This window comes from Podarcis gaigeae (assembly GCF_964106915.1).
Source record: "Podarcis gaigeae genome assembly, chromosome: 7".
In the NCBI taxonomy this organism is placed as follows: Eukaryota; Metazoa; Chordata; class Lepidosauria; order Squamata; family Lacertidae; genus Podarcis; species Podarcis gaigeae.
This window is the reverse complement of record NC_139683.1, coordinates 37331414-37357759: the sequence shown is the minus strand read 5'-3', so window position 1 is coordinate 37357759 and position 26346 is coordinate 37331414. Positions and strand designations below refer to the sequence as shown.

Sequence of the window (26346 nt, the reverse complement as noted above, 5' to 3'; positions counted from 1 at the left end):
AGGGCTGGGTTTAGGTTTGAAGAGGCCCTAAGCTACTGAAGGTAATGGGACCCTTTATATGTCCAGTTGTTCTCTGTCAACAACAAATTGTCGCTGTTTTTTGTGTTGAATATATGCTATATGGTAATTTATGGACCTAATGCCATTTGCACATAACAAAATATGTATTTTATCAAAGTAATTGATACAGAAATGAGCAAACCAGTGATATTTTAGGGAGCAGGCTAGCAAGTGGGGTCCAGTCCATTACTTACATCACAGGAGCCTACACAACACAAAGCACTGTTGCTGTATGTAAGTTTTATTTTATTTGTTTTTTATCTTATATTTTGGAAATGTACATCCGGGTTTTTTCCCCCTTTAATTTTTTTGGGGCCCCCCAAGAGAGTGGGGCCCTAAGCTGTAGCTTGTTTAGCTTATACATAAATCCGGCACTGACACTGGCTGATTCCACTTAGGAAGCAAACTTGATTTAAATTTACCCCTCTCCTGCAAATCTTTTCCCCACCCGTTTCCAGCATCTTGAGACTGTAATCAGCACATTATTCACATCTATGCAGAGAAAGGGGGCATTTTTTCTTCCTGTGGAAATGGTACTGCATGGAGATCAGCTCTATCAAAATCGTACAAAGCGTGTTCTCCTTCAGGGAGAGCACATGTTGCGGTGGGGTCTACTGAGCCACCCCTTTGTTGCTGGGTAAGTTCTCCAAGATGGCCAGGGGGCATTGATTGGATTGCCGAGTTGCTGGGGCAAAAGTTATGTTGCAGTTTTGGTGGGAGGGGTAAAAGGTTTAAATACTCTGCACGCAGCCTTGTACTTTCTCTTTTGCTGCGTGCAACGGATCACCCGCCCACCCGCCCTAGAATAAGGGGTTGACCTTGCTATGCCTGTCATGGGGTCGTCTGCCTTTGAGCAGGAATTTTTCCACCTGGCAAATTGGCTGGCTGGGTGGTTTTTGCCTACTGCGTAGCAAATCGTCACAACTTGTAAGGTTGTGGTTAGGCATCGGTTATAAATCTGGTGGAGGAGGGGTTAGGATAGGCTGGGCCTACCCCTCCATGGAGGGGTTCAGGATAGGCTGGGCCTGGCCCTCCATGGTTGCTGCGGAAAGGGAATTCCGTTAAAGGAATCCTGGGGCTTGCCATCTTTTCGTCCAATCCCTGGAATGGGACTAGGGCCGGCAAGCCTTCGGGGAGCAGGCGGGTGAGAGTTGAGGGTCTGTGTCCCAGCTCCAATTCTTCCCCAACTTGCTTTCCCCCGCACTGTCTTTCGGTGGTGCCCGGAAGTCAGTTCTGTCCCCAGGCGGGGGGACAGATAGTCTTAACCAATGCCTAAACAACCACTCACAGTTTGTATTTTAATAAAGTTGTGGCCAAAATCATGCCAAAAATCTTAAACAAAAATTACGTGTCCGTTGTGAGTTATTTTGGGGGGTGGATTGGGGACCTCAACACGCAAACCAAATGTTAGAATGGGATGGGGGGAGGAAATAAGAAGTGAAACTTGACATCCCCATTGAAGGCTGCAGTTGTATACAGTGGTACCTCGGGTTACATACGCTTCAGGTTACATATGCTTCAGGTTACAGACTCCGCTAACCCAGAAATAGTACCTTGGGTTAAGAACTTTGCTTCAGGATGAGAACAGAAATCGTGCAGCGGTGGCGCAGCGGCACCAGGAGGCCCCATTAGCCGAAGTGGTGCTTCAGGTTAAGAACAGTTTGAGGTTAAGAACAGACTTCCAGAACGAATTAAGTTCTTAACCCGAGGTACCGCTGTACTCATTTCTCTGGGACTAAGCCCCATTCAGCCGAAGTAAGTCCTTTTGATTTTAGTGGTATGCTTACAATTGTAGCTCAACCCTGTGCTTGTTTATAAGTTTCAGTGGGCTGTTACAATTATATGCATAAGATTGCAGCCTCATTTTTGGCATCTGGTGGTGGCAGCACTTCTCTTCTTCTGTAAATTTCTAAATTCTGTAATATAATTCAGGTTTTTCTGCCTATTTAGTTTAAGAAAAGATTTCTTACTTTGTGAATTGTTGCACAGAGACAGTGTTTGAATTATGGGGTGAAAGGTATGGTGGGGGAGCTTTAGTGAAAGCCATAATTTCCAGCCAATTCTACCTAAATTGAGTCTAATGAATTGAACCCCCTAGACTTCCAAAACTACGTAATAGGTAAAAGATCTCGTAACAGGGCCAGGGTGCCCCCCCCAAATAATTCATGGAGATATGATAATTCTTGGGTGTTGAGATCTCAGCCATATTACAAAGATATACAAGGGAAAATGTCTCAGTGCTGCAGAAGCAGTCATCCAAGGTAAACACATCCATTGTACATCTTTCTTTTATGAAAATTAAAATCATTATCATCTTTTGACATGGAAGGATTTTGCTCCATGACTACAATTATCAAAATGTCCATGTCTGATGCATTCATCTGCCAGGCAATCTGGAGAACATTGGCCCTCTAAGGGTTACAACATTACAATTGTTCTTTGCAAATAAAATTCACATCTGTTCTGACAACTTATTTCAGCCTGATGCAACTTGAAAAGGTCGAGATTAATCCCAGAAAATCAGACTTCTATTGGAAAGGCCAAATCAACTTTAATTGTAGCACATTGCTATTTATATTGACATTTAGCCACAGTGGAGCATTATTCTTTTCATTGCTAATGTTTGTTTTACTCCAGAATCTCTGTGATTGCTTATATTTGATGCTAAACTGTGCTTTATGTTGCATAACTTAAGCAGCTTATATACCGGTAGTTTAAGGTTAGTTTCACTGACCGAGGATATTCCATACATATGTTTAAGAAAGATCTGTGCCTGGCTTTTATATGCTGTGTGCTGGTAATACATTACCCACCTGTGTTTAACTTTGCCAATAGAGTGTATAGCAGATGGGTATGTTCTGAAAAAGCATAAGGTATATATGAATAGGAGCCCAAATACCATGAAACTAGTTCCATAAATCTAAGGGGCTTTAGATTTGTCCCCCCCTTGTTTGTTGGCAATCTGCTTTAGAAACTTGGGGAGCAGTATGATCCCAATTTACTCAGAAGTAAGTCCCCAAATCTGTGAAGCTTAATTGCGGGTAATAAGGCTGCACAGGATTGCAGTCTGAATTTCAAAAGCAGACTGTGAGTGTGTCAAAAAGAACAAAGAAAGTGTCAAAAAATGCACTAGCTTTGCTCAAGTCCATTGCATGAATCTAAGCAGCTCCATGAATCTCAAACTATATGTTGTTATTGCTTTAAGCCCCTTGCATGAAACAGTTACTCACTGTGGTTTTTCTGACTTTTTAAGGAAAGAAACAGCACAACCACATTCAGCAGAGGGAACCTGAGTTTCAAATACCATCCTAACCACCTACTGGCTTCCGGTACTTGTTATCAGCTCAGCCATGAACTGAAAGTTTAACTTTCGGTCAGATAAAAGACTCTCAGTTGGCAATACCTTGCTGTTTAGCCTGGAGAACAAGAATACTCAAAATGGTGCAAGGGTGCTTTAAGTAACAGCTGGCAAGCAACCACGTCTGAGCCTTATACTCTGATATGACATGCACTTGCAGGAATGTTGCCAAATGCAGCTGCTAGACAGCTTTAACAAGTCAATTCTAATCTTAGCAAGTCAATATTAATCTTTGCCAAATTAATATTTGCCTTGACAGCCCACCAGGACAATTATGCTTGGTTTCAATGTAAATTTGAATTAAACGATGAACCCTTTGTTCTGGAATAGACTGGAGCTACGTACATTTGGGAGCCAGTGTGGTGTATTCCTCATTGAACCATGAAACTTACTGGGTGACGTTGGGCCAGACACTGCCTCTCAGCCTAACCTACCTCACAGGGGCACTGTGGGGATTAAATGGGGAGGAGAAAGCACATACACCAACCTGAGCTCCTTGAAGAAAAGCATGAGCTATTAACATAACAAATACACAGTAAATGCACGTTCCCTTCTGCTCTGCCTCATGTTTGCTGGTTCAACTTTTAATTTTCTAAACCCCTTTTAAAATGTAGCATATCATGAATGAATTGATGTTCCAAGTATGAAGTCTTTGGCAAAATGTGATCACCAGTTAATATCAATTTGTGCTGATGTACATAAATAGTGGTGGGTTTCTTTTCATTTAGCAGCAACCTTGACAGAATTCTAAAATACCAACAGTAAAGTTTGGGAATTTTTCTACTTCCATAAAAGGACTACATTTCACTTATAATTTAGCATGCCTGAAAACAGAAAAATAACCTTGCTAAGGAGGATACACTGTGCCATGTGTAGTGATAAGAAGATTACATTTTTTTTTTTTGCCAGAAGTCCTGTAACATTATACCAGTGCTCTAAGATAAGTGATGAACCTTGATGAAATCCTTTGCCAGCATTGGGTAAATGTTTTACTGGTTCCTGTGCATTCCTGCCCATATTTGCCTTTGGTGAAATCAACCACATGTGCTGCTTCACACTTGGCAGGATACTGCGTGAAAACCCCCAAAGTCCCAGGTTGTCAGTGCTGATGACAAATATTTTCATCTCTCCTTACAAATGTTCTGTTCTAGCGTGGGGGGGGGGGGACAAGAAATTTTCCACACCGGGTAACAGCTGACCTTGCTACGCCACTGCATGCTGGGTCTCTTTCTTTGACATGCATATGTGTAGCATTGGGTACTGAAATTTGAAAGGGTTGCTAGCCTTTTGTATAATTTGTGGACATCTTTCATATAACTAAACTATTTTCATGGTTGCAGTTTGAAATATATGTTTTAGTCCTCCACCAGTCATTCAAAATATTTTACCAGTGATGCAATATTTAACATGCAAAATGCTTTAAATGCATGGTGCTTTCCAGAAAGCTTGATAACATGGGTATGGCTTGCAATCTTATACTCACTTCCAGGTACATAAACTCAGTAGGACTTATTTATGGGTAGATAAATATAAGATTGCACTATATAGAAATCATATTTAAAAGTGGTTGGTGTGCAAATATGCACTTAGTCAGACATTTAGGTGAGTATTTAGGATGTTATTATAAGGGCAGCTGTTTGCTCTAGGCAAGTAAATAGCTACTCTCATTTTCAAGACTGCAATTTTGATCTCTAGGCTGGACATTTGCCTGTGCAGTTATAATGTGAAATAGCACATTGCGCTAATCAGGCCAAATTTCCACAGAATTTGTGTTAGGGAACAACCACTCATGCAGTTATGTAATGTCCATTTGCTCTATGGAAACATGACTAAAATACCTCCAAGCAGTGTAAAGGGGTGAGGTTTTAACCTCCAGTATATACTTGAACAGCAACACCACCACACAGAAGTTCTTTAATTATGACATACGTTTTATTGACATTGATATTTGCTTCTAGTTTGAACCTTGGTTGGCTACTGAAATTAATAAATGGTATTCGGTGACAGCACAGCCTCTCTAGCAAAGATATTGATAACACAGCACTCTCCCATCAAATCCTGTTGAAGATGATTCCCATAACTGCCAACTGCTTCTCTCTTTGTAGAATTATTCTGAGTGGGAAATGAAATTTTACTATAACAGAATTTAATGGGAAATATTAGCTAATTGTTAGTGCTGGTTTATTTCTAAAGTACTCAACATAAAGACTATAAAACCGTGAATGTAATTGTGACTTCCTATATGGATTCAAGACAAGAAAATTAGAACTCAGCTATAGCCATTTGAATAATCACATCTGATCTGCATTATTTATTAGTTATTACATGCTCAAGTGATTCAAGTTTGTACATTGCCTAATTTCATTTCAAAGCAAACATAATGTACTTTTCAGGCATTTTACATCTTTTTCTTTTGGATTGGATTAACACAATATCTCTATTTCACATATGAAATAGAAGCCAGCTGATTCGCAATTTAACCAGTACAAGTTTGCCACCCTGAGCATCCCTTAAGATGAGAATACTAGATTTTCCCAAACAGGAGATATGAATTGCCTGGCCGAGCTTGTAGCCAAGAGTAAGTGGACAAAAGGAAACAGAAATTGCACCAGCTTGCTCAAAACATAATTTGATGCTCTGTTTGGATGGGGAGAAGGAGAACTCTTAAGGAAACAAAGATAGGGTCCAAAAATTAAGAGTGCTACCTTCAATGTTAATTGGAGAATGATTGGTTAACTCTGTTTCTGGCATAGTCAGTATACAGACGGGAGAACTGGCAGTGTTTGACACACCTACAACATCCCTTATTCATCCCTTCCTAAGTAGGCCCATTCCCATTTGGAGGACCGTGGATGGATTCATCTCAGAATGGGTTATTCATAACTATTCATGTTCTAAACCAAGGGGTAGCCAATGTGGTTCCTCCAGATAGTATTGGACTACAACTTTCATCATCCCCAATGTGACTAATAGTCAGGGTTTATGGGAGCTGTGGTCCAATATTATCTGGAGGGTACTATGTTGGGCTTCCCTTAATCTAAGTGGTAAAAATACTCAGTTTTGGCCTCTCTTAATCACTATTCTACTCTTGGGCCATTCAGTGGTTACTGAAGAATTTAGCCCTGTTCTTGCTACTTCCTACTCATAAAAATTATGACCTAGCCCTTTTTGCCTTCATAACTGAAGTATTTTTTGGTAACTTTACATTTTGGTTTCTTTTTTCCATTATAATTCACCTTTGTTTTTTGGGGCAAATGTTCTCTGAATGCCAAAGGCATCCATTTAAAACAGTGGCGCTGCTCCAGCTGCCCCAATACATTATATGGAGCTGCACTCATGTAGGGGCTTCTTTGCTGTTGCCTGTAGGCACAGGAATGACCTGTGCATGTAACACCATTCCTATCTATGTGCAGAAAGCTTCCCTTCATAGAAGAGAATGGGGAAGTCCCTGTGCACATCAGACTTTTGACATACTCTATATCTCCTTATTTAGACTTCACTAATGTGATCTAGGTAACTTGTGACTAGAGATACAGGGAAGTTTGTTAAGGATTTAGCTCCCTCCCTCTACTTATTTTTTTAGTCACAGATCAACTTAGGAAGTATAGAATAAATGTTGATTACCTTCATTTTCTGCCATGAAAAGCTGGTTTGGCTTTATTCATATCACTGTAAAAACTAAACTAAAAGTATTCACACCAGCAGCAAATACATTGATGCCAACAAAAGTAGTTTTAAAAAAAATCTTCTTTAAGATGCTAACAAATTTACTTACAAACACCTATATTTATTATTTCATAAATAGGCGCAACAGCTTCCATAAAAAAGATTAAATACAGACACAGTATGAAGAAACAATAATACATAGCTGTATGTAAAGGTTAGAATTTAGATGTTTCCAATCTGTTTCAGCATCTAATAAAATATCAAGAAAGCATTTGGCCATTTTATACATAAGAGGACGTAAATGACGTTTACTAACCATTACACATAAAGTGATAAAAAAGCAGTTTTAGGCAGTACAAAATAAATGTGTTTGCTCTTTTCCCAACACTAAACTTTTTTTTGTATAACTAATGACAGAAAGCCAATTTCTGTTTAATTAAATTCATTTGGGAATAATTTTCCTTTTTTCTTTCAAAGAGTTTGAAAATATAGAACTATTAGTCAGTTGCTTAAAAATGAAGTAAAAATATGAATGTTTGCCAATTTAACCCCCTTTGTGAAATCAATAAACTGGAATGAGCCAGTTTCAAATTACAATTAGCTACAAAAACATTCACATTTTATACTCTAGGAGAGTGTAACATAGATGCTATTTACAAACTTGCTATGACTGCTACATCAAGCCATTTAAAAAGTCTTTAGTAGTTTCATATAAACACCCATTATGAAAACCAATGGAAAATCCAGGACTTTTATCCAAGACATCTACAGTTGCTAAGGCAGTTACTAGCGCAGCACTTCACAGCAAAAATAAAAACCAACATAAAATCTGAATGGTCCAAGCCTCCTTCCTAAATGAAAGAAGAAAAGCAGCATCCATTTAAAGGATGCTGAAGGAGAAAGAAAAAGAAACAAGGGGGTGGAGGAAGGAACAAGACTATTTTTTTCCCCAGAGTGAATGACCCACCAGCTTAAATAGTCCTAAGTGCTTAGCAACTTATATTTTCTAAATAAATGCAGAACTGCCTTGACTGCATATAGCAATCTGGGATGAAAAGACTTCCCTGCATTCCTCAGTGGAAAGAAGAGGCGCTTTCCCAAACTGTTCAGGTAAGGTACAAAGCTTTGTCCCTCTGCATGGCCCTGTTCAGAAAGAATTTGGGGGAGGGGGAGAGAAAAGAAAATTACATTTAATGTTGACATTCAAAACCACATGTTAAGCCTTGAGATCAGTGTTTTGATATCTTAAGCAGGCCAGAAGTGTTAGCAAAGTGTGGTGTAGTGGTTAAGAGCGGTAGTCTCATAATCTGGGGAACCGGGTTCGCGTCTCCGCTCCTCCACATGCAGCTGCTGGGTGACCTTGGGCCCCACTCACCTCACAGAGTGTTTGTTGTGGGGGAGGAAGGGAAAGGAGAATGTTAGCCGCTTTGAGACTCCTGAAGGGGAGTGAAAGGCGGGATATCAAATCCAAACTACTCTTCTTCTTCTCTTCAAAGTCCCCCAGTTTTGGGCCAAAGACAGGCATGCAATTCTAGCCAAGGCTCCAGGGAGCACCTCAGCCCAACAGAGAGTAAGCCTGTGCCCCTTTATAAACCAGCCTGTCTGATTGCCCCTTCCCACCAGAAGTCTTTGAACATAAATGCTCTGGTGCATCTGCAGCAGCACAACTGGGTGCCTTCATCTGCCCCAGCTGCAACAAAACATGTCTCTCTCATATTGGTTTCTACAGCCACTGTAACCTTCCAGCAGGTTGACTTCATTCCCCAAATGTGCACTCCTTCATTGTCTCCCGAGACAGACAGCTGCCAACAAGTATATGGCTATCAAGGTAATATTCTCTTCTGTTTACTGTAAGTGGTTGGACACAATTTTCCATTTCTCTCATTGATTTCAGTAGAGGGCGAGTCTTATTTGCAATTAATTATGTGCAGTACTGCAGCCCTTCTTCTCTTAAATAAGAGTCTCCCTAATAGTCAAATATATGGGTCTGATGTAAAGCAAGCCACTGCTTGTTTATTATTATTTTCACTAGACATCTGTTAGTAACCAAAGGCATCAGAACCCTGTAATCTGAGCTAGATGATAAATATAAAAATAGATGCCACAATTGTTGCCCAGCTTTTGTCATAAATATTACTCAACACAAGGTGGCATTCACTGGCTGCTCACCCATTACTGCAGTAATCATTATTCCAGTCCACACTCTGCGCTGGGGGATTTCTGCACCCTGAACGAACATACTCCATCGCTTGGGTAACAACTTGCGCAGCTGTAGATGTTGGGTTGATAATATTCTGGTAATCAGGCTGGAGAGTAAAACCCTAAAAAAAAGAGGGGGGGAGAATTCAAAATAAGGTTTGCAGATCGAAGTTAACCTCTTAACTGAAAGTTCTGACAAAGTACCAATGTTGTACTTCTACATTTTCAAACTTGAAAAAAAAAAAGAAAATAGAAGGATGCTTGTGTTTTTCCAAAAGGAAAAAAAAACCCCACACATTTTTTTTAATTGGTTGAGAAGAAATGCTAGATAACACACTGCAATAGTGTAGAACTCGGAGACAAAGAACAGAGACATTTTAAAGCCATGAAAAACAACTCATTCAACACGGGAAAATAAAAGAAAGGTCTGTGTGTCTCTTACAGCTCGTATTTCGATTCAACCCAAGGATACACTATTAGTTAATTCCAAGAATATGCAACAGAATCTTTTTGAAGGATGCAGGCAGCAGGTGGCTGAGTGTTTTATTAGACTACACCTATTCACAATTATTGTTCTCAAACCCCTTTTATTTGGTTCAGTCACAAAAGGACCATCTGCTCCTTCTTTTATTTGCACTTCTTTCTCAACTACACAAAAATTCAGCTAAGGCTTTTTAACAGTTGTTGGACTAATGTAGCAAAAGCTGCATAAAACCCCAACTTGCTGTTGTTTTCAGCCAAGAGTGAGAATGCCTAAATGCTGTTTGCCAAAATCAGCAGAGTAGATCAGATTTTCAAGAATGGTATGCATTGATTTGCAGTACAGTATTTAGCTTAAATATACAGAGAGCATTGCTGAAAGGTTAGAAGCACTTTTTGTGCAGAAACACTATTATACACCCACCAATTTTGACTAGAAGAGAACAGAGATGAACCACCCGGTGACATCAGAAGGAGGTACATTAACTAAAATAAAGGTTTCATTTTGCTACGTAGAACCTATCTGGTTGAAATGGTACATTTTATGACCCTTGTTTGCATTTGGCAAATACAATAAATGCCTAGTTCAAACCAAGATGTTAACATATAAATGGAGAGTTGTTAGAACACTCTTGCTTTGTCTTTTGAAATCCCATTATTTAAGTCTGCTTGATGTAGTAGTTAGAGTAGATGGTAGACCAGGGCACAAATTCCCACTGGGTGAACTTGGGTCATTCACTGTCTCTCACCCTAGCCTACCTCATAGGGTGGTTGTGAGTATAAACTGAGAAAGGGAAGAATTATTTGCAGCACTTTGAGATCCTTGGAGACAAAGTTGAAATATACATGTAATAATAAATATTTAAAAAATAAAGAGGAGTTCATTATTAACAAACTTGGATCCACTTTTCTACCATAAGATGAAATCTAATGTTGCTACCTAAAATATAGGATTGGTGCAGATGTAACTGTGGCTCCTAAGCGATATTCAGAAACCATCGCTGAGAACTAGCACTCCCATTTCACAGATCCTCACTTCCCTGGAGCAAATTCTCTCTTAAATAGTTCACTGGCACTAAAGTCAAAGTAACATTATGGCTATTTATTTATTTAAAATATTTTAGTCCCACCCTTCATCCAATGATCTTAAGGCAGGTTATGCTTCTGTTAAAATCACAGTCAATAAAACAGAAAGTGAAAAGAGCAGATAAAAGCAATGATAAAACCAGCATAACAGAAAACCTCAAAGAACATCTCATTAAAAGCCGCCATTCTGTCTGACCTGGGTGGCAGTGGCTCTCAAGGGTTTCAGACAGGGAGTCTTTCTCAGCCCTACCTGCAGATGCTGGGAACTGAATCAGGGACCACCTGCATACAAAACAGATGTTCTACCACTGAGCTACGGCCCTTTTCACTGCAGTGCCAGACTAAAATGCCTGAAAGGATTTGTGAAACAGATATATGTTTACATGGCACTGGAATGCTAACAAAATCAGCACCCGCTGTGCTTCCAGGAAGAGGGTATTTCACAACCACCACAGAAAAGGCCCTATCTCATGTCACCACATGGTATATCTTCCTTTGGTGGGACTCTAATGGTGGCACCTGATAAAGGAGGCTGATAGAGGGAGAAACATGCCTTCATATATTTGGGTTCCAATGCATTTACAGCTCTACATGTTAGCACCAGCAGCTTAAAATCAGCTCAGAAACGTATAGGCAGGCAATAAAGATCTTTCAGTATTGGTGTTACATGGTCCCTTGTGGTTGTCACAGACCACACTCTGCCAGACGTATTCTGCCCTAATTGAAGTTTCCAGGGCATTTTTTAATGATATCCCCATGTAAAACACATTACAGTAATCCAGATGGAAGGTTACCAGAGCATGAGTCACTGTGACTACATTATCTATATTCAGGAAATGCCATAGCTGTTAACCAGATTTTCCATTTGACCAGTCTTTGAGATTACTATCTGAAGTGGGTCTCGGAAAACTATGTTTCTGAAGTTTTCAGAATACAAATCTGCCTATCTCATAACGCACTAATGTCTTGCAAATTGAATGTAATTTGTCTGAGAAGTCCTCTTGCAATTCAAAATGTAAAATGAGATTCTTCACATACACAAAAAAAATGCTTTCTGTTTATGTCTAAACCCTGAGCACTAAGTACTGCTCAGGCAGAGCTAAGCATTGTCTCTAAAGGATTATTTTTTAGGATTTGGGGTGGAGGGCTATGGCCTCAACCAAGTACATGGAAGCTCCTCCAATCCTAATGACCTATAGATATGCCTTCTCTCTCTAGCCTCTATTTTCTCCATCTTTTAAGCTTATGGTGAGACCAACAGATCCTTGCTGGTCCAGAACCCTGTTTCCCACAACAGCCAAGCAGAGGCCTCTGCACATATACCATATTTTTTGCTCTATAAGACTCACTTTTTCCCTCCTAAAAAGTAAGGGGAAATGTGTGTGCATCTTATGGAGCAAATGCAGGCTGTGCAGCTATCCAAGAAGCCAGAACAGCAAGAGGGATTGCTGCTTTCACTGCGCAGCGATCCCTCTTGCTGTTCTGGCTTCTGAGATTGAGAATATTTTTTTTTCTTGTTTTCCTCCTCCAAAAACTAGGTGCGTCTTGTGGTCTGGTGCGTCTTATAAAACGAAAAATACGGTAATCTAATTGCAACACTTGCCTTTCCCCCAAAGCACCAGTACTTCCCCATGATTGCCCATAGTCCAGGAAAAAACACCCTTTGCTCGCTTTGTCTAAAATGTCACTAGTTCATGGGACATGAGCACTAGTGACATTTTAGATAAATGAAATATTTTAGATAAATGAAATAAAACCAAGGGTTCAGGCAGTTAAGGCAAAGCCAACATTATGGGTCAATTGAAACCCCCCCTTTTTTTAAAAAAAAAAATCAGTTTTAAAATATTCTCCAGTGACCCTATGGAACCAAGTGTATGGAATACTTTGTCCAAGGCTACAAATGAAGTCAAATGGACTAGTAACCTGATCCAATGATTCCTTACTTCAAAATAAATCCCCAATTTCAATTAGCGCTTACATATGCAGAAGATACAGCCTAAATCAGAATACTATGCTGTGCCTGCTTTGCTGACTTGTCTACAAGCTTCTACATGCTCATCTATAAGCTTCAACCCTCAGACAAACAACAACTGTCTCACTAAATTGTGATTTTAGTATTCTTAAGTCAAAGCATGTACTAAAGCTGACAATGCAAATGGAGCCTATATTTCGTATAGTATAGCTCCTTCAGCTGTCAAGTGTGTGATTTGATGTTTATATTGGAAGTGCTTTGGAACTGTCTAATTTGAGGCTTATATTGGAACTGTCAGCTCTGATTAGTGGCTTTTCTTGAATTTCGACTAATGGCTCTTACTTTCGTTTGTTTTTCCTATGTACAAAAGCAGTCACAGTTATGGATACTGATTGAAAACAACAAGGAACAAAATATGTCATACCATAATTAATAGTTCTTTGAACCTTGGGTTATCAGGATTCCTTATTAATGAAGGCTCCCTTCTCCCCTGTTACAAGCCAACAGAACAGATGTAGGAGCTTCCCACAACCCAGGAAATCATGTCGCTGTTCTAATATTTGCCGAAAAGGTTTAAGCCAAAGCTAACAAAATATAACTGAAGAATTTTAGAATTGCAAAGCTAACAAAAGGCCAAATTTCTTGGCTACTGTTTCAAGCAGTCTATAATATTCACTGGACGCTTGTGCCACTCTGATGCAGAATGGCTTAAACAGAATTTCATGTAAGGGTTTTGCAAACAACAATGCAATAAAAAATAACAGAAAATGGATGCTCTGTGGGCTAATGAGACAATGCCAAATGTTTTGCTTTGTAATGCTCAAGATAAAATCAGCAACTGTTTTGCAACATGCCTTGAATTTTAAGTTTCATTTTCTTGCGCCAGATTGAAATAAAAATAGGGGACTTGATAAAGATTAATTTGATGTCAGACGGGACATTTGCTCTTTAATTAGATTTCTGTATCCCTAGCTGGGGTTTTTGTGTGCGACTGTAGCAAGTACTAAAAAGCCTGCAGCAGAACCTAAAGTGCGATCCTCATCTCTACACTTTACCGGGAACTAATTTCATTTCCTGCCTGTCTGGAGAGGTATTTTCAACAGGCATCAATGTTTTTGTCTTCACAACTGATTTATTCATCAATCTCAATGTGATGTTTTTTAAATCTTTAAATTGCATCCAAATCCTAAAGCATCTGTTTATTACACAAGGAAATTGAAAATATGTCTGTGTGATATCATACAAAGATTTTCCCTTAAGGTTATAAGGACAGTTGACAGATATTAATGATTCCCTCTCCCCATGCCTGTTAGCCACATTCAGAAACATGGTACATGGGGGGAAATGGAGGGCGAAATAAAGGGAAATAAAGAGTGGTGAAAATGCAGCATGCCCGAGAACTGACGGGATAAAAACAGATCGGAAGTGAAGCTGCAATGTCTGAAAAGGCCACCCATGTGATCACATTGCAACGGAAGTGATAAAAATAAAGAACGTAATTGTAGGCCTTCTATCATGGCAATATAGAAAAACATCAGCTTAGTAGATCGGTACTTCTATCTCTGGTTCAACACAGCCTTCCCCAAGCTGGTGACCTTTGGATGGTTTGGAACTACAAGTTCCCTGATCCCTGACCAAACTGGCTGAGGCTAATGGTGGAAGTTACAAACATCCAGAGGTCACCAGCTTGGGGAAGGCTGGTGTGACAGAACAGGAGAGTGAACAGAATACTAGCACTATGAGGATAGAGGTATGTATATGTGGTAGTTACCTCTCATGTAATAAATGACAAAAAAACTGTATGAAAGAAGTCTTTCACAAGACAGGCAGGCAGTTTGGTCGTACTGGGATGGGTGAGAAGGCTCATAGTCAGATCCATGAACTTCAATATTCTAGGAAGTTAACCAGAGTGCTCGCAAATCTTTGCAAACACAGTAGACATTCAGTAGGTAGACTTTGGGTTCCCTATACACGACTTTTGTTCTGTTTTATTGAAAACAGCAATGGAATTTCATTGGGTCTGTTGATTCATTTTATGAGTATCTATCACTCATTTTAGGAGTATCTATGTTACCAAAAACCAGACAGTTACACACATAATGGCAACAATGTTTCTGTTACCAAATTCTCTAGAAGATGTGGGGAAATGGTGTGGTGTTTTGTTTTGTTTTGTTTTTAAAAAAAGAATTGTAGTGCTTTTTGTTTTCAGTGTGAACACAAAATTCCTGTATAAATGTCTTGTTAGCCTATGAAAATCAAAAGAAATGTGACTAATTTAGCTAGACTTCATTTAGGTTGCATTTTTCTAATGAAGCTCATGATTTAGAAGGTAATATCTGACAGGTGACCTGTGAGAAACTTCTGAGAGGGGCAATGAATCTAAGTGAATGAGCAACATAATGGGTTCATTATAACATACATAAGTTAAAGCACATTGGGGGGAAATAATTGGGGGAACCCTCATATATTGAGAATCTAAATTAACTGACACCGCTTAGGAAAAAGCTCTGGTCACTTGAGTGCACACTAAATGAAAACATCTGAATAATGCCTAGCACTGAGGGCGGGGTCACAAAAGTCCACAAACAAGATGCTACTGATTTCATACTGCAATTTAAATTGAAGGTATGCCTTTTAATGTTAAAATTGATTTCAATTGATGGTATGTCTTTTAATGTTAAAAAAAAAAGTATCTCAGAAAGAAAAGACTAAGAGAATATCAAGTGAAAATAATGGAGTTCTTTCATTTTGGGGCCGAGGAACAAGTACTTTGATATTTTAGTTGAAATAACACAATGTAGAATAAGGCCCATCTGAACTCTACTAGGCATTTTCCCCTGACTTGGTGCTTTCCAGAAGTTTTGAATTTCAGCTGCCACCAGCCCCAGCTTGCACAGCCAATGGTCAGAGATATGGGAGTTGTAAGCTTAGGGGAAGATTCCTCTTAAGTGTTGTTGATGAATAAAAAGAATAAAACATGGTACTGGAATTCAGAATGATTAATGGTATGAATTATGGCTCTAATTGCCACAACTTTTCTCTCCTTTGTTTGCATAAGTTCTAATAGCATTCACATACACACCAGAAATGGACAGGGGAAGCAAGAGCGCAGAACCTCCTGGCATCTCCCTACTTCTAACTTGTTGCTATCATAAAGGAAGTAGCATGGTTGTGGGGCATCAGGACTTTGGTAAATGCATTGTATGTAGAAAGTCCCAGGTTTTGTTCTTGGCATCTCTAGCTGAGGGTCTGGAAAGGCACTGCTAGTCACAGTGAGCAATACTTGGGTAGACAAACCAATGTACAATAACCAGCTAAGCTTCTGCCTTGCTCATGCTAGCCTGCAAGTTGTCTACACGTGTGTGACTTTTTATATGGTTAGAGAACAGGAACCACCTGGTTTTCCTCCACAGGGAGAAGCAGATTTCTGGGGATCATAACACACAGCTGCAATATGAAACCTGGAACTCTGAGTCAATGCAAAAATGGGAAGTAACACAAATATTAATGCATCATCAGAGATTAAAAACATATGTAGGACTTACTTGTTGCATTGTAGGTGAATGCAAAGCAGACTGGACCTGCATTGGTAGCTGGTTCCCAATGGACTGCTGCATTGTAAGTGGCTGGTGTTGTTGTATACTGAGGTGCGGGTGAAGAGGAGGACTCATCTGAAGGGATGGAGGTGGAGACACAGCCATATTGGCTATGGAAACAGTCACTGGCATTTGGCTGTTAGGCTTAGGTGCTATATTCCTAGGAATATTGGGATGTATGGCTGTTATGTGAGGATTCATTCCTCCTTGTTGGTGGTAATGGGAACTTAGATACAATGCCGAATGAGGCTGTGTAGATCCATGGAATACTGACTGCTTTGTGCTCATCATCTGAGGTTGCTGGGATACCTTAACATCCACAGGTTCATTGTAGCTCTGTTCAGGAAAAAAATAAAACAAAAACACCAGATAATACTTAAAGGCTGCTAGTACTGTTAGCATTATAGCCAAAGTGAATGAATGCATGACATGGTTACGAATGTACAAAGGGCCCTGCTGAATCAGAGCAAAGGGCCGTCTAGTCCAGCATTCTGTTTTCACAGAGGCTAAGCAGATGCTTATGTAAAGACCAAAGCAGGGCGGCATGACTGCGACAAGCTCTTAGTTTCTTCTGCTCGCCCAAATATAAAATAATAAAAGACACAGCAATGGAAACCTAAAGGCAAGTCAAAACAAGAAGTTGTACATGACCTTGAAAACAAGAGCCTGGAATTAGTCAAACATTTTCCTGTCATGAATATGTACAGCTATGTAACATACCACTTACCGACTTGCATGATGTAGTTACTACCTCTGGGAAGGCATGCAAATGCATCCTTAATATTTTCTCTCTCTCCTTGACCCCATTGTTTTCCTCCTACTATCTCTTGCCTCTGCATTCACTTTCATTCTCATTGAGTTGAAGTCTTTGGGCTCACCCACATTTCCGCTTGTGCCGAGCCTAGAAAGCACAGGTCCAAGCACTTTTCTGCTTGAGCCACACTTTCTAGACATGGGTCCGAGCAGTTTCCCCCTCTCAAACCCCCTCTTTAGCGATAGATCGGAACAAATGTCAATCTTGGGAAAACTGGAATTGCTGTTTGCTCTGACTGATCACTAAAGAACAGTTTTCCCTGGGAGAAAGCAGTGGGATAAGAGGAGGCATGGCCAAGTCCTTACTGTTGTTTCTACATTCTATGGCTGTTTTGCATAGGAATCCTTGCTCATTCCAGATGGCCCACTGAGAGGTATTGAGTGGTAGATGGAAATGAGAGAAAGGGTGGGACAAGAGCAGATGAAGTGCCTAGGTGAGCATCTCTTCCAAAGTATGACCAAGGACACTGAGAAAGGAGGGGCACATGGCTTTTATTATTATTATTTAAAAAGAAAAGCAATGAACGATTGTTCAGTAATTATCACATCACTATTTGTGAATGACATTGTGATATTGACTACACTACTGTTTGTAGACCTCTTAGAGGTTCTATTTACAATCAAGCAATATATAAATTTTGTTAAATAAAATAAGTAAAAACAAACCAAGACTTGTGTTTAGAGGGCTTTTCTGCAGCTACACAGAAGCTCCTTCTATAGATCTCAAGCAGGATGAAGCAGACTCATTACCGAACGCCTGTGGAACTGATATGGGACATGGGACCTGTGGCCTTCCAGGTGTTGTGAGACTCCAACTCCATTGAGCCCAGGAGGATGGGAGCTGCACTCCTCACCTCTGCCCTAGAGAGAAGTCTATGCAAGGTCTCAGAAATTACCTACAGCAGGCTCAGCTCTACTAATTCTAGGTCATCAACCCAATATACATTTATGAACATAAAGTTATCCAGCAACTTTTTTAAAAAAGAAACTTTTTGGAACAATCAGTGGATAACTGTGTTTCCTAATAACTTCCATATAACATATATATATTTAAAAGTTTATTTACATCAGTTTTCCCCACAGTCATTTCATCAGAGCTGACTTATAAACTAGATGTGCTCACATAAATGCAGCAAAGAGCAAGAGATTAACTCCCCCGGGGCTTGCCAGTGGATATGTACCTGAATAATAATTCATCTCTTAGGGAGAAGTTGAATGAATAACTAGTGGAAGGTGAAACATGCCAGGGAAAAAAGAGAGAGATAAAATGTTCCTTTGAAAGAAGGCAGTACTATGTCAAAACAAGAGTTGGAAAATGCATATATGCCCTTATTCTATAACCTCCATGTCACATTTCCTCCATTTACAAGTCAAAATAAGTTTAACGTTACTCCAGGCACTCTGGGGTCACTGGAGCCTGTGAAGAACCATTTGTATTCCTTTTGATGTATGCACCATCACCACCAATCAGCCAATATGCACATTACAGAAATTGGTTCATTATGCGCAATGATATACAATGAAAAAGATGATAACTTCATTTGCCCAAGTCAAGCTGTAGCAATGATGGCAACAAAAACGTATTTTCTCCAGTAAACTGAGCAAAATTAAATGGAAATGATAAAGGGAATTCAATTCTCGGCGCATAGGTAAGAATATGCATTCCACCTGCACCCAATGTGATATACTACTCCACTTGCACACAGAAAACCCAAACACAAGGCAATAGATTTAAAATGTAGCTCTCTCTTTTATTATTATTATTATTATTACGGTGGCATAAAAGAAATGTTGGACCATACTGAGTGGGAGTCATTTTCTTTCTCAATGTGAAGGGTTTTAACGTTCTCTAAAGCTCTCTTAAACTGAGTGGGGATTGACTAATAGCAATGTTCCGCTGTTCCGGTGTTATGTACCCCACTAGGGTGGGGAACCTTCTTCAGCCTTAGAACTGCATTCCCTCAAATGCAACCTTATTGGTGGGGTGGAGGCATGCACTTGTGGTGGGTGTGGCAAAATATGTGTGGTCAGACACACTCCACTCTCCATACAGGCAAGCAAGAGTAATTATGACATTATAGCCATGTAAAAACACTAGAAGAGGAAACAGGTGAGGTTCAGTGAAGAGTGCAGCTTGGCCTGGGCAGAGTCTCAGGGGCTAGATCAGGCTTCCTCAACCTCAGCCCTCCAGATGTTTTGAGACTACAATTCCCATCATCCCTGACCACTGGTCCTGCTAGCTAGGGATCATGGGAGTTGTAGGCCCAAAACATCTTGAGGGCTGAGGTTGAGGAAGCCTGAGCTAGAGACAGAATTACCAGCTTGCCTGGTTGGGCTGGAGGTTAATTGTTCTCTGAGGAAGTTGGACGAGATGACCCCTGGGGTCCCTTCTAATGCAACAATTCTATGATCCTAGACCCCTGCCTCTTTAGGCTGCAGCCAGCAATGGAGGGCTGGAGAAAAAGCAGGGAGTGCTGATGGTAGAGAGGACATGGGGCCAAGAATCCAGAGTACCAGAGCTGGGAAGTGACAGATTAAGGATGCTGGGACCCAGGCATTGGAAGTGCAGCATCAGTGATAGTGTGAGGACGTTTGTTTGAAAGCTGTAAGGTTTTACCAGCTTAAGGGGAAAGACTTCAGTGGTTCAGAAAGTGAAACTTGTTACTAAATTTGGAAAGAAAGACCTGTCTGGTTTATTTGTTCTATGTCTTTCAAAGACAGTCTAATATTTGTAAAGTGTTTAAATTATCTGTGCCAAGTCCTGGGATATCAGACTTGTAGACATGGATAGGCAGGCAGCTCTGGCAAAAGGGCAATCATAATAACAAAGTGCAAGATTTAATTAATTCATATTCTTTAGAGGACATATAGTAATATTTGCTTATATTTTTAGCTATCTAAATACTGTTATGATAATACCCTTTATTCAGGTTTCAATGGGGATTTTTATGTGTCTGCAGATTTGAATAACGATAGGGTTTTACAAGGAATGAAATTATCTACATACATGCTTTTATAAACACTGGTTGAGTTATATTTTTACCTGTTTATATCTTGGATCATCTCATATATCTATTTTCTTTTATTCATAATAATATATGTAGACTCTTATGTAAATATTTGAATAAACAGATTATAATATTTTTAAAAGAGTCTTGATGCCAGTTGGAGTGTGGACTCAACATCCTGCACCTGAGTCCCAAAGTAGCCCCCTAACAAATGTAGCTGTTCTCCAAAGGAGGAGGCGTAATGCCTAAATCGTTCATGAAATGAATGTTACATGTTAGATACTATATTTGATTGCATGTAGAAGGGGCCCCAGCTTGATCTAAATAGCACATTATATCTTTTGAAATAAAATAAGGCATGTTTTATATCCTAAGCCTCTAGAGCTGCCTCCATAAAATACTTTATAAATATCGACTCAACAGGTAAACTAACATATCTACTATCAGCTTGAACACCAAAATGCCATGTTAAGCAATAAAAGTGCTTGTTTTTTAACATTCAAAATTGCAATTCACAGCATTTTAAATAAGGCTATACAATTTGCTATACAAACTACTAGCAAAAGTAGTAAAAGTTGCAACTAAGGGCAATGCAAAAGCTTAGTCAGTATTATAAATAATATCATAATCTGAATAGCATTATAAAAAAAGCTTTGTAATGTGATTTTTTACTTTATATATTTATTTCCACACACATCAAACAGCTTGACTGTAGCCCCATTAATTTCAATAATTCTAAGACAGGAGTGGGGAATAGGCTTTGAGAAAAGCTCTAGCAAACACTGTAATATATTTAATGGAGACTAATGTACATTTGTATCATCAATTCCAAGTGAACAGTGGTCACCTTTTGGCAACTGGTAATCCTAACAAATAAAATAAAATAAATCTAGAGTATTGAAATATCAAATTTTAGACTCATCAGCATGAAAACACTTCTCATTTCAAGCCACTGTAGTTGAATATATAGGACTTTCAAATATGTTGTTAAGACTTGCTGCACCAGCATAAGGATGCTTACAATGGGTTACATAGATAAAGGATAACATATAGGTACATTTATTGTGGGGGGGGGGAGAGAAAGAAAGAGAGAGAGGAGAAAAATGGATTGGATCCAAACTGGAAATACAGCTTCTCTTGTACACCAATCCTCCTCTATATACCCTCTGCACCCTGACTCCTGAAGGTCAAGGAACCCTTTGGAACAGCATTGGAAAAGGCGCAGAGGGCTGCAGCAGGAGGAATGTACTGGCAGAAACTGAAGGGTGGAGAAACTACCTTGCCTTCTCAAAAGTGGCTTTTCAATTAGTACAAGGCACTAATCCAAGCCCACGCCATGTCCATTTGTCACCTACAAGGTGGTGAGCATGTTGTACAAGTACACACAAACTACTGGAAATCAAAACAGCCAGTTACTGGTTGCGGTCCAACTTTCCATTGGCAGACGTAAGATTTACCAATAATCAATTTTATATTTCATTTGCGGTACTGCTCATGCCTCTAAGCTATGGAAATGAAAGTGGGATAGGGTTTGCCATCTAGCATAAACAAACAGCTGTCTGTATTAAGCAGCAATTCCCAGAATTAACTTAAAAGCTTAGAGAAGCAATAATTGTTTTTTACATATTACGCAGCTGGACAATTAAAAAATATGGATGGAACACCTATAATCCATCCAATGCCTATTTATTTATTTATTTATTTATTTATTTATTTATTTATTTAGGTTTACACCCGGCCATTAAAACACAACTTATCAGGGTGACTTTCAATATTAATTATTAAAAACATGTTACCTTGGATACAAGGCTTGCTCTGTATGCAGCTAACTGCTTCAGATATTCCTTCTTAGCAGCTTCAGTTTTCTTTTTATACACCTGAAAAAGAAGGAAGAGTGGCAAATCAGCAACTAGGCCTGTTGGGCTACAAATTAAAACACCATAACCTGCAATATTTACACAGAAGCAGCAAACTTCTCTATTCTCTTTATCTTTTTTACCTTGCAAACTTTTGCTTGTTTGTTAACTAAGCAAGCAAGATAGCAGTTGAAATGTGAAAAACAACGTTCAACACTATCCACATGACAAAAACACCATGATCCAATTAAAAAATAAAGCTAAAAAATGAATGGAGAGTGAATAATTATTTTTTTATGTGGTTGATCAAAGCTACTATATTTTGAGAATCTTTTATTACATTAGGATGAACATAATGTTCTCATATATTTTTGATGTATATTACATTCTGTATTATGTATGCTTTTGTAGTTCGCCTTGAGACATTTTATATTGTAAATGACGAATAAATGCAGTAAGAATAATAATATGCAATTAGGATTAGTTTCGTTTACTCAAACATCTTGTAGAAGCTCCTTGAAATGTTTCCTGCATGGCAGGGGCTCTGTGGAGTGGCAAGAGTCACTTGGGCTGACCTACAGTTCACTCTGATCACTTGGAGCATGTATGTTTTCATGCCACAGATTCCTGGCAGTGGCTGGCAATGGTATATGGCCATATAACCTGCCACAGTGATGTATTTCCAGCAATTACTATATGGTGGTCATAATGAAAGAACCTCTCTTGGGCTGACCTAAATTAAACAAGTCAGATCCTGACCACATTTAACCTCACATTTAGTCCTACATAAATTTCTGGGATGGATTAGTCATGACTAAATGAAGTCCTATTGATCTCAAGGGGACTAATGTGTAACCAGCTTGGTCTGGATCCCATCCAATGAGATTGGGTATGACATGTTGACTTGCAAAGGCAAAGAGGGCAAAGTTCACCATGTCTCTGCACCTTCTTCTTTCAACTGTCAGAAAGATCAAGTCAGAACAGAACTAGCTGCCCTAAGAAATAATTTGCGCGGCCATTTTGAGATGCTAATTAAAAAGTGGTAAGATTATCACCTGAGGTACTCACTCATCTCCACAGAGTGGGTACTGCACTCATGTAATAAGGAAGCCATATCTGTTGATCTATGGTAGCTATTTTGCATCATAAGTCACCTATTTTATAAAAATAGCAATAGGAGCTGCTAATGTCAGAATGAGAAACATCTCCAATCTAATTACAAACTTGCAAATCGTAATACCGAAGTTATCTGTGCCAATTTATGTTGGAACTTAGTCATGGCTGTCTCCTGGTTGATTTTCATTTATTGGCATTATCAACATGTAGGACCTACAATAAACTGTTGCAATGTACAGAGCTCCCGATCAGTGATTTAGCCAGCCAGCCAGCAATGCCCTCCACCAGACTCCATTCCACTCCTTCTTCCATACATTCCTGTTTTTCTTCCACAATAGACAGTTAGCATTCTATGGCCAATGAGCTTTTTACTTTACTTTTGTAAATGTTTGTGTTTCTCAGAAACTCCCTATTGTGTAGGGATACAGTGGTACCTTGGGTTACATACGCTTCAGGTTACAGACTCTATGTACCCAGAAATAGCACCTCAGTGGGCAAATGAAGCTACCTGTACTTTATTTCAATTGGGAATGAGAATTAAAGGAACAGGATACTTCATGTGGAAAAGATGGAGTCGGACAAAGGATGTGGAAGAAGTGACGTTATCCTGCTTACCTCTATTTGTTACTGGAAATAAAGCAACAGGGCTCTTTCTACAAAGTTTGGGGGCAGGTATAACAACCTACCTATTGATACTTCCAGCTACACATCTTCTCTAACTAATTATTGCCAATTGTTTTGAATTTGATAGGAACAGTGAATTGTTGTTGGCATTCATCTGTCTCATGAGACAACAGTGTGTCCATTGAGATGAAGGCAAACCACTGTGTTAGTAGCGTCAAAGTGAGCTACCTGGGATGCAAGCCTGAGAAGTGTGTATGGAGGTCCTGAGCTGTTCAAATGGCAAGATACACACCGTCTTGGCCTTGCTGATGTGGTCCAAAGGAGCACAATCATTTTGTGTGTCCAAAAGAATGTCATTGGAAGAGGGGAGGCAGTTTCACGATTTCCACAAAGACTATAGTGTTCCCTACTCATGTTTTAGAGTAAGCACAATTCCTGCAATTTTAAATTGATCCCTTCTGATATTCTTATTCCATATTATTTTAATATAGTGCATGCATACACAGAGCCAGAGAACTAAGGAACACCTGGTGGATAAAAAAACCCCTCAAGAGATCCAGCACTTAGCAGGCACTCATGATGCACAGAGTTTCTTTAAAGCCACAAAGACCATCTATGGGTCAATAAATCATGGCATATGTCCCCTATCCTTAACAGATGGTACCACACTTCTAAAAGATAAGCTATTGCACGAGCTAGAAAGAACATTAACAGCATCTCCTTAACTGCAACTCCCCCATAGCTGCTGAGGTCTTCTCACAAATTCCACAAAAACAAATTAGAGATGAGCTTGCAGTATCTCCAGATCTGGGAGACTTGTGTACAGCTATTAACCAATGAAAAACAACAAAGCCAGTGGACCTGATGGGATGCCTGCTGAAGAGGGCAGAATTAAACGTGCACAACAACTTCACAAACTCATTAAAAAAATCTGGGAGATCCCAGCAGACTTTAGGGATGCAAAAATTATCAATTATTTTTTTTAGAAAGGTGGAAACTATTGAGGCATCTATTTATTAGCTGCAGCAAGCAAAATTCTGGCAAGGATCTTAGCAAACTATCTTCTTACAATATCTGAGGCTATGGTTTCTGAATCCCAAAATGCTTTTCAACCTTCTAGGGGGAACAGTGGACATGATTTTCACCACTTAACAGCTACAAGAAAAATGCAGAGAGCAAAACCAACCCCTGTATAAGATGTTTATTGACCTGACTAGGGCCTTCAACACTAAATTGTAATGCCCTGTGGACTGTCCCTCTGAAATTTGGCTGCCCAGATAAATTTGTGAACATCCTTCAGCTCCTCCAGGATAATATGACAGCAACAATCGAAGATAACAATGGCTCTCAAAGCAAACCACTCACAGTGGGATCAGGTGTTAAACATTGTTGTGTTATCGCCCCAACTCTATTTATTATTTTCATTGTCATGATCCTAAATTTTGTAGAAGGGAAATTCCCCACCAGACAAGAAATCATATATCAAACAGATGGAAAGCTCTTTAATCTGAGTAGGCTGAAAGCAAAGAGTAAGGTTACTATAACTTCCATCATAGAATTTCAGTATGCTGATGACAACGTAGTGTGTGCACACTCAAAGGAAGACCTCCAAACCATCCTAAATATATTCGCAGAAGCTTATGAAAAGCTTTGGCCTATGTCTCAACATCCCAAAAACCAAAGTGCTGCACCAACAAGCACAAAACAACCACTCTGCAGCGCCACAAATCCAACTCACTCGTGTAACGTTGGAAAGTGTTGATCACTTCTCCTACCTGGGCAGTTATCTTTACACAAGGGCCGACATTGATGCCAAAATCCAGCATCGCCTGAGCTCTGCGAGTGCAGCTTTCTCTCAATTGAAGTACAGAGTGTTTGAGGACTGGGACATTCACAGGGAAACCAAAATGTTTGTTTACAAAGCTACTGTACTACCAACCTTATTATATGCTTGTGAAACATGGACCACTTATAAATACCATCTCCAACTCCTTGAAAGATTTCATCATTTAACATATCACTTGGGAAGACAGGCAAACTAATGCCAGTGTACTGGAAGATGCAAAGATCACCAGTGTTGAAGCAATGATTCTTCAACAACAACTTCATTGGACTGGTCATGTTGTTCAGATGCCTGATTATCGTCTTCCAAATCAACTACTCTATTCCGAACTTAAAAATGGAAACTGTAATGCTGGTGGTCAACAAAGACTCTCTCAATGCAAATCTTAAAAAATGTAGTATAAGCACTGACAATTGGGAAACACTGCCCTGTGAGCACTCCAATTGGAGAACAGCCTTTACAAAAGGTGTCATGGATTTTGAAAATGATCAAACTCAGGATGAAAAGGAGAAACGTGCTAAGACAAAGGCACGTTTGGCAAACCCTCACCATGATCAGCTACCATCTGGAAGCCTATGTCTCTACTGTGGAAGGATATGTGGATCCAGAATTGGCATCTGCAGTCACTTACAGACTCACTGTTAAGACCGTGTTCATGGAAGACAATAT

General features: G+C 39.5%; 1 protein-coding gene across 3 annotated transcripts in view; it reads right to left on the bottom strand.

The window, feature by feature from the left end:
- Positions 1–5328: 5328 nt before the first annotated feature.
- Positions 5329–26346, bottom strand: part of TOX (thymocyte selection associated high mobility group box) — a 194017-nt gene continuing 172999 nt past the window's right edge. For all 3 annotated transcript variants that reach the window (XM_083747820.1, XM_083747821.1, XM_083747822.1), the window contains 4 exons: positions 22035–22115; positions 16367–16753; positions 9254–9405; positions 5329–8227 (listed from right to left, as the gene is read on the bottom strand). In XM_083747820.1, the coding sequence (XP_083603946.1) occupies positions 8191–8227; positions 9254–9405; positions 16367–16753; positions 22035–22115 (657 nt within the window). In that variant the 3' untranslated portion in view covers positions 5329–8190. The remainder of the gene's footprint in view (positions 8228–9253; positions 9406–16366; positions 16754–22034; positions 22116–26346) is intronic.